The sequence below is a fragment of the Neovison vison genome, chromosome 13, assembly GCF_020171115.1.
Source record: "Neovison vison isolate M4711 chromosome 13, ASM_NN_V1, whole genome shotgun sequence".
Taxonomy (NCBI): Eukaryota; Metazoa; Chordata; class Mammalia; order Carnivora; family Mustelidae; genus Neogale; species Neogale vison.
This window is the reverse complement of record NC_058103.1, coordinates 612,911-631,927: the sequence shown is the minus strand read 5'-3', so window position 1 is coordinate 631,927 and position 19,017 is coordinate 612,911. Positions and strand designations below refer to the sequence as shown.

Genomic DNA, 19,017 nt, shown 5'->3' with positions numbered 1-19,017 from the left:
CACTACTGGGTATTTACCCCAAAGATACAAATTAGTGAAAAGAAGGGCCACATGAACCCCAGTGTTCATTGCAGCAATGTTCACAATTGCCAAACTGTGGAAAGAGTTGAAATGTCCTTCAACAGAGGAATGGATAAGGAAGATGCAGTTCATATCTACAACAGAATATTACTCCTCCATCACAAAGGATGAATACCCAACTTTTGTAACAGCATGGATGGGACTGGAGGAAATTATACTGGGTGAAATAAGTTAAGTAAAGAAAGACTATTATCATAGGTTTCCCTTATTTGTGGAAGATAAGGAATAGCATGGAGGACATTAGAAGGAGGAGGGGGAAAATGAAGTTGTGGGAATCAGAGGGTGAAATGAACCACGAGACACTATGGATACTGAGAAATAAAGTGAGGGTTTGGGGAGGCTGGGTGGCTCAGTGGGTTAGGCCGCTGCCTTTGGCTCAGGTCATGATCTCAGGGTCCTGGGATCGAGTCCCGCATTGGGCTCTCTGTTCAGCAGGGAGCCTGCTTCCCTCTCTCTCTCTGCCTGCCTCTCCATCTACTTGTGATCTCTCTCTGTCAAATAAATACATAAAATCTTTAAAAAAATTTAAAGTGAGGGTTTTAGAGAGGAGGATGGTGGGGGTTGGGTTAGCCTGGGATTGGTATTAAGGAGGGCACATGCTGCATGGAGCCCTGGGTGTTATATGCAAACAATGAATCATGGAACACTACATCAAAAACTAATGACGTGGTGAAAAAATAATGAATAATGTTTTTCTGAAAATAAATAAATTGGAAAAAAAACAACTAATGACGTACTATACGGTGACTAAAATAACATAACAATAAAAAATAATATGGCCCTAGGTCATAGAGTGTCTTTAGCTTTGTTGTCCCTGTCACCTCCTCAGTCCAGCACAGATGAGCCTTCTACAGGTTTCTGACACAGGCAGGATGTGGGTTCTCACATCGTGTCTCTTGCACAGTAATACATGGCCGTGTCCTCAGAGTTCAGGCTGTTGATCTGTAGATAGGCTGTGCTGACAGAGGTGTCCATGGAGAAAACAAATCGACCGGAGAAGCCCTGGGCATATGTTGGATTCCCAGTGTTCGTGTTGATCCATCCCATGTACTGCAGGCTCTTTCCTGGTGCCTGTCGCACCCAGTTCATTGCATAGCTGGTGAAGGTGTACCCAGATGCCTTGCAGGAGACCTTCACAAATTCCCCGGGCTTCCTCACCTCAGCCTCAGACTGCACCAGCTGCACCTGGGAGTGGACACCTGTGGAGAGGGAATAGGAGGGGATGAAGTCATGCTGACTGGCCCTGTTCCCCTCCTCTGCCAAAGGACTGGGGGAATCCCTTACCTGTAGCCAACACCACCAGGAAGAGGATTCTCCAGCTCCAGTTCATGGTGAGGTGCTGTGCTCTCATGGTATCTACAAAGGATTGTGTGCAGCTGTTGGGTGATGTTCTCAGGACCCAAACATGTGTGTATTTAAGAGAGTATGACTTGAGAACAGTGTGGAGATTCCTCAAGAAATTAAAAATAGAGCTTCCCTACGACCCTGCAATTGCACTCCTGGGTATTTACCCCAAAGATACAGATGTTGTGAAAAGAAGGGCCATCTGTACCCCAATGTTTATAGCAGCAATGGCCACAGTCGCCAAACTATGGAAAGAACCAAGATGCCCTTCAACGGATGAATGGATAAGGAAGATGTGGTCCATATACACTATGGAGTATTATGCCTCCATCAGAAAGGATGAATATCCAACTTTTGTAGCAACATGGACGGGACTGGAAGAGATTATGCTGAGTGAAATCAGTCAAGCAGAGAGAGTCAATTATCATATGGTTTCACTCATTTGTGGAGCATAACCAATAGCATGGAGGACAAGGGGCGTTAGAGAGGAGTAGGGAATTTGGGTAAATTGGAAGGGGAGGTGAACCATGAGAGACTATGGACTCTGAAAAACATTCTGAGGGGTTTGAAGTGGCAGGGGGGTGGGAGGTTGGGGTACCAGGTGGTGGGTATTATAGAGGGCACAGCTTGCATGGAGCACTGGGTGTGGTGAAAAAATAATGAATAATGTTTTTCTGAAAATAAATAAATTGGGGGAAAAAAACCCATGAAAATAAAAAAAAAGAGAGAGTATGACTTGGCTCATTTGCATATTCACAAAGCAGAATATTTCATATCAGGAAATGGCTCATTCAGAGAGAAGACACATCAGAGGGGAAACATATTCCTGGGATGCTAAGGTCCCACATCTGAACATCTCTTTGAGGATATACACCCTTACCACATCCCCAACTCTGTGTTACCCGGGCTCTTTCCACTGAGAATGAGCCCGAGTACAGAGCTGTGGAGGCTACTGGGTAAGGCAATTTCCTTAGGAGCAGAAATGAGTGCTGATATGGAACCAGGGGACCAGGGATGGCAAACCTGATGTGTCAGTCCCTGTGGACCAGTGTCTGTGATGCCCTGTGCACCTACCTTCTCAGGTGGAGACGTGGGGTCTGGGTAGACAAACACCTGAACCTGAGCCAGGTCACCGGGATGATGTGTCTGATAGACCCAAATGCACATATTGTAATGAAATGCTGGTAAACCTAACATAAGCACGTGTGTAAAAATTACATATTCCTACAGAGTCTCTTCTAATCGTAATGTGTTCAAATGTTAACATCAAGAAGTCATCTCCGTATTTAAGATAAAAAGTCATGATCATCAAACTAAAAATGATTTAATTAATGAAAGATGTCTCATTTAATGGTAAATGACTAAACCACTTCCTTGGAAGCCATGAACAAGGTTCCACCATACCCTGTATCATTATTTTCATGGATAAAGAAGATATACATGGATATACAATGGAATGTATTTCTCCATAAAAAAATTTGCAAAGACATTGATGGAACTAGAAAGTATTATGCAAGGGTGAAATAAGTCGACCAGGGAGAGAAAATTATCATACAATTTCACTCATATGCGGAACTTAAGAAATAAAACACGATCATGGGGGAAGAGAGGGAAAAATAAAATAAGACGAAATCAGAGAATGAGACAAACCATGAGAAACTCTTAAATCTAGGAAACAAACTGAGGATTGCTAGAGGGGAGGGGCTGGTGTCTGGGGTAAGTGGGTGATGGACATTGAGCAGGATATGCGATGTAATGAGCACTGGGTGTTATATGCAACCGAAGAGTAACTGAACTTTACTCCAAAACTAATGATACACTATGTGTTAATTAAGTGAATTTAAATTAAAATGAAAAAACTTTTCATTTGAAGAAGCAAAGTAACAAGTACTAAATATGTAACAACAAACCAAATCCCTATTATTCGTGTGTGACATGAGGAATCTTGTTTCTGGTCAGACCTGTCAAAGCCTGGACGTCTGTAGTTTGACCGTAAGCTGAACAACTGGAAGTCACCAGCTCTTCTCAGACCCACCAGAGATGTTGTGTTAGGATATCTTTGTCTGATCTGGTGGCTGTGACAAATACCACTGCCTGGGTAGTGTATAAACTGTGGAAATGAATTCCATCAGAGTTATGAAAGATTGAAGTTCAAGGTCAAGTCATGCAGCACATCCAGGCCACCTTGTTCAGCCTGTGCTGGAGGGGGTTAGTCCCATTCATCTCCAAAATGTTGTGGAGAGTAGGTCCAGGCTTCTCTTTAGAGGCTCATATTGTTCTCAGGGTCTTGACGAGGAGCTCCAGGGTTATGCTGAGATGGTCAACCCATAACCACCCCCTCATCAAGTATTTCCACATCCTTCCTGATTTCTCTGGAACAAGATCTCTCATTCCTTCCAGTAGGAACAGGCTGAGGATTTTCCAAAAATTTCAGTTCTGCTTCATACTGATTAATGATTATGTCTTCATATCATTTGTTCATACCACACTTTATCATAAGAATTCCAGAGAAGCCTTCTGATGCTTTAAGCCTTTGCTCAGAAATTCCCTCAGCCTCTTACCAAGTTGCACCTCTCCCTAATTCTTCCTTTAAGATCTCAATGCATGCATGCTCTCTACCAGTCTACAGCATAGGTCACCTCCCCTCTGTTTCCCCAAGGCACATTCCTCATCTTGTCTATGACAACATCAGAATGGCCCATAATGTTTATGTCTTACCACATACAGTCCTTAAGCATTTAGATACGCTCTAGGAAGATTGGGGCTTTCATTGTAGGTGTCTTTTTTCCTTCTGGGGTCTCCCATGAATCACCCTTTATGACCCCTTCCTGTCAATGTAGGCTGCTTCTGCACACATCACAGAAGCCTGCTAGCCCTTACCCATTATTCAGATCCAAATGGCTTCCATGATTTAGGTCCTTGTTAGAGCATCTCCACACTTCTCAGGATGGTATAACATAGAGTATAAATCAGGTAGCTTAGAATTAAATTTCTCACATTTCTGGAGCCTTCCAAGTGCAAGATCAATGTATTGGCATATTCATTGTGTAGTGAGTGCCTCCATCGGGATCATTGGGCATGTGTTTAAACTGTGTCTTCATATGGTAAATGGAAGGTTTTGAGGATCCTGTGGGATCATAACAGCTCTGATTCCATTCTTAACCAAACATTCTCCCAGAGCCCTTATTCCTTTGCCATCTCATTGGACATTACATTAGAACACTTGAATGTGCAGGGGACACATATATTCAGATCATAGTTCAGGGAAAACTGTGACCCAAAAATTGAGTTTACAAATGGGTATATGCAAGGAATCACAACTTACTAAGGCAAAAGCCACCTGAAGATATATCCACAGGACCCACAGGAAAGTAGAGAAATATCTATAGGACCCACAAGAAAATAGGAAAATTGAAAGGCAGATGGTGAATTGACGAAGGTTCAGTGTGGAGATGTCTGAGTTGAAGCTCCTGTGGAATTGGTGACAACCTTAGGGTTTCCTACAAGTTTGTGTTTTAAGTCTAGAAGCCCCACCTCATTCCCCCAGGAATGAAAGGATGAACATTTGCTGTGCTTCCGAGGTGGGGAAAGATCCTCTTAAGAAACTTGCCAGATAATTCAAGAACTGGAGGAAGTTATATGCCAACATCCAGTTCATTCTAGATTTTGCGTGGGGTAAGGGAAGTACGCCCTCCTCTCCCCTCCCCTCAGGCCTTCCTGTGTCAACCCAGTGAGGTGTAACCTGAAATTTCTTGTGAGGATGACATCAAGGGTCTCAGGTCAGGAATAGAAAGACCAACCATAAACTACAAACACCTTTCTATACCCACACCTTATCCCTCTATGATAGGGATCTTCTATAATAATAACAACAGGAAAAAGCAAAGAGACCTAGAAAAATCAGAAGTTATTTTTGAATTCTATATGGAATCCAGCTCAAAGTGAGTCAAAAGCAGGGACATGAGAGGAAATGTCAATGTTGTCTTATCAGTGGTTGGTTCATTATTTTTCTTCTGAATCATATTTTGGGCCAGAGTTCCCAGGTTAACCCCACTTTAGGGTTCTGACATCATGGTAGACATTCGTTATTGAGCCTCACTCTGCAACTGGCACCTGTTGGGGATCAGGAAAGAGTGACAGGACTCCAGCCCCATGGGGCTCAGGGGCCAGGACAGGTTGAGGGAGAAGTTACAATGGGGCAGAGAGAGGACATGGTGACTGTCTGTGGGATAATTGAGGAAGAGCAACAGATGGGCAAGGATCCACACTGTACCAGCCAGATCTGATGATTCATGTGGGTTTCCTGTGTGGAAGCCCAGAAACACATTTCAGACGCATCCCCCAAGGCTGCTCTCATAGACTCCAGAACAGGACCCAGCAGTACTGCGATGGGTTTTTGTCTCTGGTTGTCAACTTTCAGGTCATCCTGCCTGTTTCTTTGGGGGAAATCAGAGAGCGTATCCCATCAGGTGGGCTGCCTTTCCACCGAAGAGATGGAGCGGTGCCTCCAGAAGGACAGTTCCTGATCACCAGTGTCCACCCACTTGGTTAATGAGCCAGAGGATAAACTGTACAAAGAAGGACAAGGACCCAGTTTGGGTAGATGTCCTGGGGGTATTTTTTAAAAATTAAATTAATTTATTTATTTTCAGAAAAACATGATTCATTATTTTTTCACCACACCCAGTGCTCCATGCAATCTGTGCCCTCTATAATACCCACCACCTGTTACCCCACCTCCCAACCCCCGCCACTTCAAACCCCTCAGTTGTTTTTCAGAGTCCATAGTTCTCATGATTCACCACCCCTTCCAATTTACCCCAACTCCCTTCTCCTCTCTAACTCCCCTTGTCCTCCATGCTATTTGTTTTGCTCCACAAATAAGTGAAACCATATGATAATTGACTCTCTGCTTGACTTATTTCACTCAGCATAATCTCCTCCAGTCCCGTCCATGTTGCTACAAAAGTTGGGTATTCATCCTTTCTGATGGAGGCATAATACTCCATAGTGTATATGGACCACATCTCCCTTATCCATTCATCCGTTGAAGGGCATCTTGGTTCTTTCCATAGTTTGGCGACTGTGGCCATTGCTGCTATAAACATTGGGGTACAGATGGCCCTTCTTTTCACGACATCTGTATCTTTGGGTAAATACCCAGGAGTGCAGTTGCAGGGTCGTAGGGAAGCTCTATTTTTAATTTCTTGAGGAATCTCCACACTGTTCTCCAAAGAGGCTGCACCAACCTGCATTCCCACCAACAGTGTAAGAGGGTTCCCCTTTCTCCACATCCTCTCCAACACATGTTGTTTCCTGTTTTGTTAATTTTGGCCATTCTAACTGGTGTAAGGTGATATCTCAATGTGGTTTTAATTTGAATCTCCCTGAGGGCTAATAATGATGAGCATTTTTTCATGTGTCTGATAGCCATTTGTATTTCTTTTTTTTTCCCCAATTTATTTATTTTCAGAAAAACAATATTCATTATTTTTTCACCACACCCAGTGCTCCATGCAAGCTCTGCCCTCTATAATACCCACCACCTGGTACCCCAACCTCCCACCCACCCGCCACTTCAAACCCCTCAGACTGTTTTTCAGAGTCCATAGTCTCTCATGGTTCACCTCCCCTTCCAATTTACCCAAATTCCCTACTCCTCTCTAACGCCCCTTGTCCTCCATGCTATTGGTTATGCTCCACAAATGAGTGAAACCATATGATAATTGGCTCTCTCTGCTTGACTGATTTCACTCAGCATAATCTCTTCCAGTCCCGTCCATGTTGCTACAAAAGTTGGATATTCGTCCTTTCTGATGGAGGCATAATACTCCATAGTGTATATGGACCACATCTTCCTTATCCATTCATCCGTTGAAGGGCATCTTGGTTCTTTCCATAGTTTGGCGACTGTGGCCATTGCTGCTATAAACATTGGGGTACAGATGGCCCTTCTTTTCACGACATCTGTATCTTTGGGGTAAATACCCAGGAGTGCAATTGCAGGGTCGTAGGGAAGCTCTATTTTTAATTTCTTGAGGAATCTCCACACTGTTCTCCAAAGAGGCTGCACCAACTTGCATTCCCACCAACAGTGGAAGAGGGTTCCCCTTTCTCCACATCCTCTCCAACACATGTTGTTTCCTGTTTTGTTAATTTTGGCCATTCTAACTGGTGTAAGGTGATATCTCAATGTGGTTTTAATTTGAATCTCCCTGAGGGCTAATGATGATGAGCATTTTTTCATGTGCCTGATAGCCATTTGTATTTCTTGATTGGAGAAGTGTCTGTTCATATCTTCTGCCCATTTTTTGATGTGTTTGTCTGTTTCGTGTGGGTTGAGTTTGAGGAGTTCATTATAGATCCTGGATATTAACCTTTTGTCTGTACTGTCATTTGCAAATATCTTCTCCCATTCCGTGGGTTGCCTCTTTGTTTTTTTGACTTCTTTCAAGATACGACTCCAAAGGCAAAGGAAACAAAAGTGAAAATAATCTTCTGGGACTTCATCAAAATCAAAAGCTTCTGCAAAGCAAAGTGTATTCATCCTTTCTGATGGAGGCATAATACTCCATAGTGTATATGGACCACATCTTCCTGATCCATTCATCCTTTGAAGGGCATCTTGGTTCTTTCCACAGTTTGGCGACCATGGCCATTGCTGCTATAAACATTGGGGTACAGATGGCCCTTCTTTTCACGACATCTGTATCTTTGGGGTAAATTGCAGACCCATGAATTACTTGGGATTTTTAGGTTTCAAATTCAAGTTTTTGCTTCTTTAACTGCACTGTAGAGAATATGGTTTTTCAATTTTTTTGAGTGAGGCTTGGATGGCTATATATTTTCCCCTTAGGACCGCCTTTGCTGTATCCCATAGGTTTTGGACCGAAGTGTCTTCATTCTCATTGGTTTCCATGAATTGTTTCAGTTCACCTTTGATCTCCTGGTTGATCCAAGCATTCTTAAGCAAGGTGGTCTTTAGCTTCCAGATGTTTGAGTTCCTTCGGAACTTTTCCTTGTGATTGAGCTCCAGTTTCAAAGCATTCTGATCTGAGAATATGCAGGGTATAATCTCAGTCTTTTGGTATCCGTTGAGTCCTGATTTGTGACCCAGTATGTGGTCTATTCTGGAGAAGGTTCCTTGTGCACTTGAGAAGAATGAGTATTCTACTGTTTTAGGGTGGAATGTTCTGTATGTATCTATGAGGTCCATCTGGTCCAATGTGTCATTCAATGCTCTTGTTTCTTTATTGAATTCTGCTTTGATGATCTGTCTAATTCTGAAAGAGGCGTGTTAAGATCTCCTACGATTAGTGTATTCATATCAATATGACTCTTTATCTTGATTAACAGTTTTCTTAAGTAATTGGCTGCTACCATATTGGGATCATAGATATTTACAATTGTTAGATCATCTTGGTGGATAGTCCCTTTAAGGATTATGTAGTGTCCTTCTGTATCTCTGAGTACAGTCTTTAATTTGAAGTCGAATTTATCTGATATGAGAATCGCTACCCCAGCCTTCTTTTGAGGCCCATTGGCATGAAAGATGCTTCTCCACCCCTTCACTTTCAGTCTGCGTGTATCTTTAGGTTCAAAATGGGTCTCTTGTAGACAGCATATGGATGGGTCCTGTCGTTTTATCCAATCTGCAACCCTGTGCCGTTTTATGGGTGCATTTAGGCCATTCACATTGAGAGTGATTATTGATAGATACGTTTTTATTGACATCGAGTTACCTTTGAAGTCTTTCTTTCTGTAGACTGTCTCTATATTTCTGTTCAGTGCTATTCTTGGGATTTTTCCTCTTTTATAGAATCCCCCTTAATATTTCCTGCAGTGTCGCCTTGGTGGTTGCATAGTCTTTTAAGCCTTGCCGGTCTTGGAAACTCTTTATCTCTCCATCCATTTTGAATGTCAGTCTTGCTGGATAAAGTATTCTTGGCTGCATGTTCTTCTCATTTAGTGCCCTGAATATATCTTGCCAGCCTCTTCTGGCTTGCCAGGTCTCTGTGGACAGGTCTGACGTTATTCTGATGGGCTTCCCTCTGTAAGTAAGGAGGCTCTTTGCCCTGGCGGCTTTCAAGAGATTATACCTACAATTATAATTTCTCAATTTGACTATTAGGTGTCGTGATGTTTTTTTGGAATGTATAATCTTGGGTGGAGACCGTTCAGCCTCTAGTACATGAACGCTGGTTTCATTCACGAGATTCGGAAAATTTTCATGAAGGACTTGTTCCACGATATCTTCTAGATTTCTTTCTTTCTCCTCCCCTTCAGGGATTCCAATAATTCTGATGTTGGAACGCTTCATGGCATCATTTATTTCCCTGATTCTGCTTTCGTGGGATCTAAGCTGTTTGTTCCAGGCTTCCTCTTCATCCTTTCTCTCTATCTTTTTGTCTTCCAGATCACTAATTCTATCTTCTGTCTCAGTTACCCTAGCTTTGAGAGAGTTTAGATTAGATTGGAACTCATTGAGAGCATTGTGGACCTCCTCCCTGGTAGCTTTAAGCTCCGCCCTAACATTGTGAACATCCTGTCTGGTCGCTCTCAGTTCGGCCCTAATCAATTCTGTTTGGTCATCCATGGCTTTCTCCAACCTAGCTATTGCCTGGATAATTGTTAGCCTGAATTTTCTTTCCGACATATTGTCTATGTTGATAGCCGTTAGATCTGTTGCAGAAGGTCCATCCTCTGTATTCTTCTTCTGTTGGGCATTCCTCCTCCTAGTCATTTTGGTGGGAGAGGACTGAACCGATGTAGCTGGATGTATCAACTCTGGTGCAGTCAAGGTGCACCCTGGAACACTTCTGAGCAATCAGGATTCCCCTCCCTAATGAGAGACAAAAGAAAAGAAAAAGAAAAAGAAAAAAAGGAAAAGAAGAAAAAGAAAAAAGAGAGAGAGAGAGAGAGAGAGAGAGAGATAGATACAGGAAAGAAAGGGAACATGAAAAAGTAGGTTCAGCCCAGATGGGCCCCAAGGTAAGATTTATGAAGTAGACAAACAAAAAGAGATAAAAAGACTGATAGAATTATATGGGAAGAGACAGAAAAAAATATATATGCAAATAAAGAAAGAACCTCGTCAAAAAGAACCACAAGTGTAAAATTTATATGGTATTAGGAGAAACACAAGAAACACAGAAGCACTGGTGGAAGAAGATGGCAGAGTTCTTATAAATTCTCAGTGTGTGCGAGAAAGGTTGTTTTGATTCTTCCTGGATGTATCTTGATATCTTTGTTAAAGGACTCAACTTTCCTAAGATAAAGGGGATTACAAATTGGTTTACCTATAGGGGTAGTATTGATTGGGGAAAGGGGATTACTTTGAAGTTAACTCTATATGAATATTAGAGGATAAAAATAAAAAGGAATATACTAAACTAAACTAAAATTTTAAAAAAAGGAATTCAAAAAATAAAAATGCAAAAGAAAAACATAGGTGTATGTATCAAAAAGTTCAGGTTAGAAAGGTATTATGGATTTTGATATACTGTACAGCTCGCTTTGATGGTAAATAGGTTAACAAAATTACCTATGTGTAAAAAAAAAAAAAGAACCGGAATAGTGTAAACGAGTGAACAATACAAGTTTTCCTATGAAGTAGTGGTGGTTCTCTTGTAGTCCTTTTTTTTTTTCCTTTCTTGGTTTGTTTTCTGGGGGAGGGGCCTGCCACGTGGGTTGTCAGTCAACGATGTTTCCTGAGTTGAGTCCCCCCGGCCCCCTCAAGGGGGTGGGCTCTGGGGAAACTGGTTTTTTTCAGGTTTTGTTCTCTGGCGGTTTTTTTGCTTGTTCACTTTTTTCCCTCTCACCTTGACTGCCTTTGATGGTTTTTGTAGTATTAGAAGAAATCAAACCACACCCTGATCTCCCTCTCAGAGAGAAGCCTCAGTCTGGGTGCAGAAGCTGAATAAATTCCCCCCTTGGCCGCTGGCAGCACAGGTTCCAAGTTGCAGACCCTGGGGGCGCAGGATCTTTTGCTTGTACCCAAAGCCAAGGCAGTGGCGGCTGTCTGGGAGCTCCCGACCGCCAGAGAGGTTCCAAACAGCAATCGCACACTGAGATTTTGCCGCCGGCCCGGGCTGGGAGTGCCCGGCTTGCACGCACCTCTTTTCAGAGGAGGCTGTGGGTCGGGCGCGCGTCTGGGGCATTGAGAACGGGGCGCTGGTCCATAAGCCCCAGGCTGGGCTTTTGCGCGCCTCTGTAGGGGAAGAGTTTCCCATGCACGGCTTAGGCTTTGAAACAATGGCGCGGGTCAAAGAGGACCGGCTGGGCCTCTGTAACTCAGGGGAGGTTGAGGGACGTGCGCGCGTATCTTGAGCTTTGTGGTAGGGCTAGCGCCCGTTCTGCATACCGCCCGGCTCCCATCCCCTCACGGGAGCCAGAACCCACGCGCTCTGGGGCGCGCTGTCGGCTTAGGGACCAGGAGCTGGTTTCTCCGCCACACTCTCTCTGCCTCAGCGCCAGCGAGGCCGTCTGGGACCGGGGACTTAAGCCCCTATCCCTACCCGCCTGGATTCCAACAATTTGCCCCCAAGATTCTTTGCTCTTTTGGAGTGCTTTCAACCAGTCTCCAAGTTACTGCTGGTCCCCAGACGCAGGGCACTCTCGCTCGTATTGGGGTATTACTTTCCTACTGGTGGCCACTGGTTGCTCCCTCACCCTTCTGTTTATCTTCTGATATCAGTCTCCTGTTCCCATACCGCTTTACCTGCTCACTGGCGTCTTCTGCCCCTGTAGAGATCCAGACGTGTATAATTCTGATCTCAGGCTGATTTCATGGGTGAACGGAGTTCTTTGGTAGGTAATCAGCTCACTTTGGGGTACCAGCTGAAAAGGCGCCTCTTCCTACTACCCCGCCATCTTGTCCCCCCGAGATCATGAGTGGCTTTCTTATAAACTAATAATGAAAATACAGAAAGGGAAATTAGAGAATCGGTTCCATTTACTATAGCACCAAGAACTATAAGATACCTGGGATAAGCCTAACCAAAGAGGTAAAGGATCTGTACTTGACGAACTACAGAACAATCATGAAAGAAATTGAAGAAGACACAAAAAGATGAAAGACCATTCCATGCTCTTGGATCAGAAGAATAAACATTGTTAAAATGACTATACTGCCTAGAGCAATCTATACTCATAATGCCATTCCGATAAAAATTCCACTGTTATTCTTCAAAGAGCTGGAGCAAATAATCCAAAAATTTGTATGGAATCAGAAGAGACCCTGAATCACTAAGGAAATGTTGAAAAATAAAAATAAAGCTGTGGACATCACGTTACATGATTTCAAGCTTTACTACAAAGCTGTGATCACCAAGACAGCATGGTACTGGCATAAAAACAGACACATAGACCAGTGGAACAGAATAGAGAGCCGAGATATGGACCCTCAACTCTATGGTCAATTAATCTTCAACAAAACAGGAAAAAAATATACAGTGGAAAAAAGACAGTCTCTTCAATAAATGGGGCTGGGAAAACTGGACAGCTATATGTAGAAGAATGAAACTCGACCTTTCTCTTACACCGTACACAAAGATCAACTCAAAATGGATAAAAGACTTCAATGTGAATCCATCATAATCCTAGAGGAGAATATAGGCAGTAATCTCTTCTATATCGCCACAGCAACTTCTTTCAAGATACGTCTCCAAAGGCAAAGGAAACAAAAGTGAAAATAAACTTTTGGGACTTCATCAAAATCAAAAGTTTCTGCACAGCCAAGGAAACAGTCAAGAAAACAAAGAAGCAACCCACGGAATGGGAGAAGATATTTGCAAATGACAGTACAGACAAAAGGTTGATATCCAGGATCTATAATGAACTCCTCAAACTCAACCCACACGAAACAGACAAACACATCAAAAAATGGGCAGAAGATATGAACAGACACTTCTCCCATCAAGACATACAAATGCCTATCAGACACATGAAAAAATGCTCGTCATCATTAGCCTTCAGGGAGATTCAAATTAAAACCACATTGAGAGTCTATATCAGGGCTCTCTACTCTGTTCCACTGGTCTATGTTTCTGTTTTTATGCCAGTACCATGCTGTCTTGGTGATCACTGCTTTGTAATAAAGCTTGAAATCAGGTAAGGTAATGCCGCCAGTTTTATTTTTGTTTTTCAACATTTCCTTAGCGATTCGGGGTCTCTTCTGATTCCATACAAATTTTAGGATTATTTGCTCCAGCTCTTTGAAGAATGCCGGTGGAATTTTGATCGGAATAGCATTAAAAGTATAGATTGCTCTAGGCAGTATAGACATTTTAACAATGTTTATTCTTCCGATCCAAGAGCATGGAATGGTCTTCCATCTTTTTGTGTCTTCTTCAATTTCTTTCATGAGTGTTCTATAGTTCCTCAAGTACAGATCCTTTACTTCTTTAGTTAGGTTTATTCCAAAGTATCTTATGGTTCTTGGTGCTATAGTAAATGGAATCGATTCTCTAATTTCCCTTTCCATATTTTCGTTCTTAGTGTATATGGTCAATTAATTTTTGACAAAACAGGAAAAAATATACAGTGGAAAAAAGACAGTCTCTTCAATAAATGGTGCTGGGAAAACTGGACAGCTATATGTAGAAGAATGAAACTCGACCATTCTCTTACACCGTACACAAAGATCAACTCAAAATGGATAAAAGACCTCAACGTGAGACAGGAATCCATCAGAATCTTAGAGGAGAACATAGGCAGTAATCTCTTTGATATCAGCCACAGCAACTTCTTTCAAGATACGTCTCCAAAGGCAAAGGAAACAGAAGCGAAAATAAACTTCTGGGACTTCATCAAAATCAAAAGCTTCTGCACAGCAAAGGAAACAGTCAAAAAAACAAAGAGGCAACCCACGGAATGGGAGAAGATATTTGCAAATGACAGTACAGACAAAAGGTTGATATCTAGGATCTATAATGAATTCCTCAAACTCAACACACATGAAACAGACAATCCTATCAAAAAATGGGCAGAAGATATGAACAGACACGTCTCCAATGAAGACATATAAATGGCTATCAGACACATGAAAAAATGTTCATCATCACTAGCCATCAGGGAGATTCAAATTAAAACCACATTGAGATATCACCTTATACCAGTTAGAATGGCCAAAATTAGCAAGACAGGAAACAACATGTGTTGGAGGGGATGTGGAAAAGGGGAACCCTCTTACACTGTTGGTGGTAATGCAAGTTGGTGCAGCCTCTTTGTAGAACTGTGTGGGGATTCCTCAAGAAATTAAAAATTGAGGGGCACCTGGGTGGCTCAGTGGTTTAAGCCACTGCCTTCAGCTTGGGTCATGATCTCAGGATCATGGGATTGAGTCCCGCATTGGGCTCTCTGTCAGCAGGGAGCCTGCTTCCTTCTCTCTCTCTCTGCCTGCCTCTCCGTCTACTTGTGATTTCTCTCTGTTAAATAGATAAATAAAATCTTAAAAAAAAGAAATTAAAAATAGAACAGTGTAAGATGGTTCCCCAGTTAGAATGGCCAAAATTAGCAAGACAGGAAACAACATGTGTTGGAGGGGATGTGGAGAAGCGGGAACCCTCTTCCACTGTTGGTGGGAATGCAAGTTGGTGCAGCCTCTTTGCAGAACAGGGTGGAGATTACTCAAGAAATTAAAAATAGAACTTCCCTATCACCCTGTAATTGCACTCCGGGGTATTTACCTCAAAGATACAGAAGTAGTGAAAAGAAGGTCCATCTGTACCCCTATTTTTATAGCAGCAATGTCCATGGTCACCAAACTGTGGAAAGAACCCGGATGCCCTTCAACGGACGAATGGATAAGGAAGATGTAGTCCATATACACTATGGAGTATTATGCCTCCATCAGAAAGGATGAATACCCAACTTTTGTAGCAACATGGACGGGACTTTAAGAGATGGTGCTGAGTGAAATAAGTCAAGCAGAGAGAGTCAATTATAATATGGTTTCACTTATTTGTGGAGCATAACAAATAGCATGGAGGACATGGGGAGTTAGAGAGGAGAAGGGAGTTGGGGCAAATTGGAAGGGGAGGTGAACCATGAGAGACTAAGGACTTTGAAAAAGAATCTGAGGGTTTTGAAGGGATAGGGGTTGGGAGGTCGGGGTACCAGGTTGTGGGTATTATGGAGGGCACAGATTGCTTTGAGCACTGGGTGTGTTGCAAAAATAATTAATATTGTTATGCTGATAATAAATAAAAAAATTAAAAATTTTTTATAAATATTTCATTTATTTATTTAACACAAATAGAGAGAGAGAGAAGAGAGGGAGAGATATCACACATAGGCAGAGAGGCAAGCCGAGAGAGAGGGGGAAGCAGGACCCCAGCTGAGCAGAGAGTCCAATGCAGGGCCTGATCCCAGGACCCCCAAGACCATGACGAGAGCCAAAGGCAGGGGCCCAACCCACCAAGCCACCCAGACTGAGCGGGAGGACAATGTTCAGTAATACAGTGTCAATGCACAAGTCATTTTCATAGACTATGTATACAGACATGTTCTTGAGCTATGTGCAATGAGTCTACATTCCCTGAGCAATAGTCTATGGATATGGGGCCTTGATATGCCCAGCTGGCCCTGTGAGACACAATAGACCACAGGTATAACCCTCCCTCCTCATCAGCCCATGACTGAATAGGGGAGCTCTTTAGGTGTTGTGGAGGGTGCCCTGAGGAGTTGCTGGCTGGCTTCATGTTCACGCCCAATCTCACCCCACACCTACACTGGAGATGGTCCCCTTTCTTGTCAAGTCCTCGAGAATTCCTCCAATAATATTGTTATTATCACTAGGTAAAATGACATGCAGACACTGGACATTTCTGGAATAGTACCAGTGATACATATGAACATCCACACTGGACAATCTAAGATCCACAAATTTTTGAAAATTAGGAAATTTGAATCTTCAATAAACGTGATTATTACCAGTTTTGCAGTGTTGCTGTGGCATGATCTTATCCACTTACAGTGAATCCCTCATGCAACAGAGTCCCACATAGTTTTGACAAAGTTGGAGAGGTATGGTCATTCCCACCTAGGGCTGAATGGGAAGAGAGCACAAGGTGAAAAGTGGCCAATGGCTCCCCAGATTCTCTTAGCAGGGAGCATTCCAGTGAAAGCAGGCATATACTCTCATTGGCACAGATACTGAAAAAGGAAAATTGACCCACGAGGCAGAGCCATAGACCAAGGGTAGAGTTCTCTACTACAGAGAATCTCAGGCCTCCGAAACTAATTGTTTCCCAGTTGTTCATAGAAACAACGGTTAATTCCTTTAGTCCCTCTATGTGATCCGTGCAATGGGAGTGTCTCCAACTAATGTTCCTTGTTGGCTGAACCAGACATTTTGGAAACATATAATGCATTTTTGAGTATTGTGGGTCCTCAGGTTAAGAGGAGAATTTCCCAGGATGGATTTCCACTCAGAGTGCTGCCTGTATGTGTTTTAGATGATGAGATGTGGGGATTTGGGGTGATGAAACTTAGAAGATGTTGGACTGGAGTTTATGCATTTCTAGACTGAGGCTTTGGGAGCCGTAGGGTTGTGATAAATGTATGGGTATATGGGATGGGTGTGGAGCTTGGAGTCCTGAGGGTCGACTGTGATGGCCTGATAATGACTAGAAATTGTGAGGCTGCTCTTATAAGATGAATGAGACTTTGCCTTATTTCATTAACAGAGACACCTTAAGATTCAAATATTTGCCTGATAATAGATACCCCTGTGATGAGCAGAGCACACCATATAATCTTGTCCAATCACTGTGTCGTCCTCCAGAAACATGTAACACTATCTGTCAACTATACTTAAGTCAAATAGCAGAACTTCTTTTCAGGAGAATCTGGATATTTCCTAATGTCATGTCAAGTGCTCTTTTGAGAGGCAACAGAGGAAGGTTATGCCCCAGTAGAAGAGTTGAGTCATGTGACCATAGATAATCAATGGTCTTCTTGCTGGTAGGTTGGAGTAAAGAGTCACGAGTCTGAAAATACAAGGGGTGAAACTTTGGAAACCCAGAGGAATAGACTCAACCCCAGAGCTCCTGCAGGGGTGTATCCCTCCCAGCACTGAGTGTAGCCTAGTGGGTTTGATTTCTTGTAGACCTCCAGGCAATAGGACATCAAACATGTGTAGGCCTGAGCCCTGTGTGTGGTACCAGGATCCAGGAAATGGTACCTGGATCCAGGATCCAGGATACAGGAAATACTGCAGGGCAGGTAGCGAGTCTTACAAACATTTCCCCCTGCAGCTCCTGTTTGTGGAACTACCCCAGGGACAGGGACTCTTTCAGGCAGCAGTCCTTGGGGAGGAGCCTCTGCAGGAACTCAGCACTGAAAGGTGGACTGCAAGGATGAGGAGCTGCTGTAGAGTGAGCTTGAACTTGGCACATCTGTCAGACTGTGACTTGTGACCATGAGTTCATGAGTCTCCTACCAGAATGTACTGTGTGTGATGCTCAATGGAGTTGGGCCATAGACATTCATCCATAGAAATCCCTCCATTTCATATCATTTCTTTTCACCAAGCACATGGTCATATTTCAAAAATAGAGGAAGACATTCAGAACTTGTTAGGGACTGAGCTACACTCCTGTACTCTGAAGCCTGCCTCCTCCCAATCTTCCCAAATGATGCTTCGACATACATTCCTTCAATCCACATAGAGGTTGCAAATATCCCTCTGAAAAAAACTAAAAAGAAAAAATTAGATGCAAAGTATTTAAGCCTTATCTTTCTATAGCATTTCTGGCCTCTTCCAATCTTTCTACAGTGATTGGTGTGCACACGAAAGCATTATTTTTATCCCAAACTTCTGACTCACTTGTATGAGGAAGTCAGGCATAGTTTGTCCCCTTACTCCTCAATCCACCAACAAAGCCGTCCCTTCTCATGGTTTCTGACACATGCAGGATGTGGGTTCTCACACTGTGTCTTGCACAGTAATACACAGCCGTGTCCTCAGGCCTCAGACTTCTCAGTTCCATGTAGGCCGTGTTTGTGGATGTGTCTGCCGTAAGCATGACTCTAGCCTGGAATTTCTGTGCAATATTTGTGGCACCATCTTCAGGGTCAATTCGTCCCATCCACTCAAGCCCTCGTTCTGGGGCCTGTCGCACCCAGTGCATATAGTAGTCAGTGAATGTGTATCCAGATGCCTTGCAGGAGACCTTCACGGATGCTCCAGGATTCCTCACCTCTGATCCAGACTGTAACAGATGCACCTGGGCGTACACACCTGTGGAGAGAGAGCAGGTGGGGATGAATTCATCTTTGATTGGCCTTTTTCTCCTCCTCAGCCCAGAGACAGGGAGCCACTTACCTGTAGACAGAGCCACCAACAAGATGATTCTCCAGCTCCAGGTCATGGTGACTGGCTGTGCTCTCAGAGGATTCTGTAGTGGAGGGTGCAGTTGTTGGGTGACGCTCTCAGTGCACAGATATTCCCATACTTACCATGATGCAGCTTGGACTATTTGCATATTCATAAGGAATAGTATTTCATACTCAAGACCAGACCCATCAAAAGAAGTAGCAGATAGACATCACAGGGACTGAGCTCAGTCATACGGTGAGGACACATGT

At 43.2% G+C, this 19,017-nt stretch overlaps 2 gene segments (V, D, J or C); both read right to left on the bottom strand.

Annotated features, from left to right (window-relative positions):
- Positions 1-963: 963 nt before the first annotated feature.
- On the bottom strand, positions 964-1,446 carry LOC122894050. The segment is given in 2 exon segments: positions 964-1,280; positions 1,366-1,446. Coding segments are annotated over 2 exon segments (384 nt in total).
- Positions 1,447-18,269: 16,823 nt separating this feature from the next.
- On the bottom strand, positions 18,270-18,800 carry LOC122894049. The segment is given in 2 exon segments: positions 18,270-18,670; positions 18,755-18,800. Coding segments are annotated over 2 exon segments (447 nt in total).
- Positions 18,801-19,017: the final 217 nt, after the last annotated feature.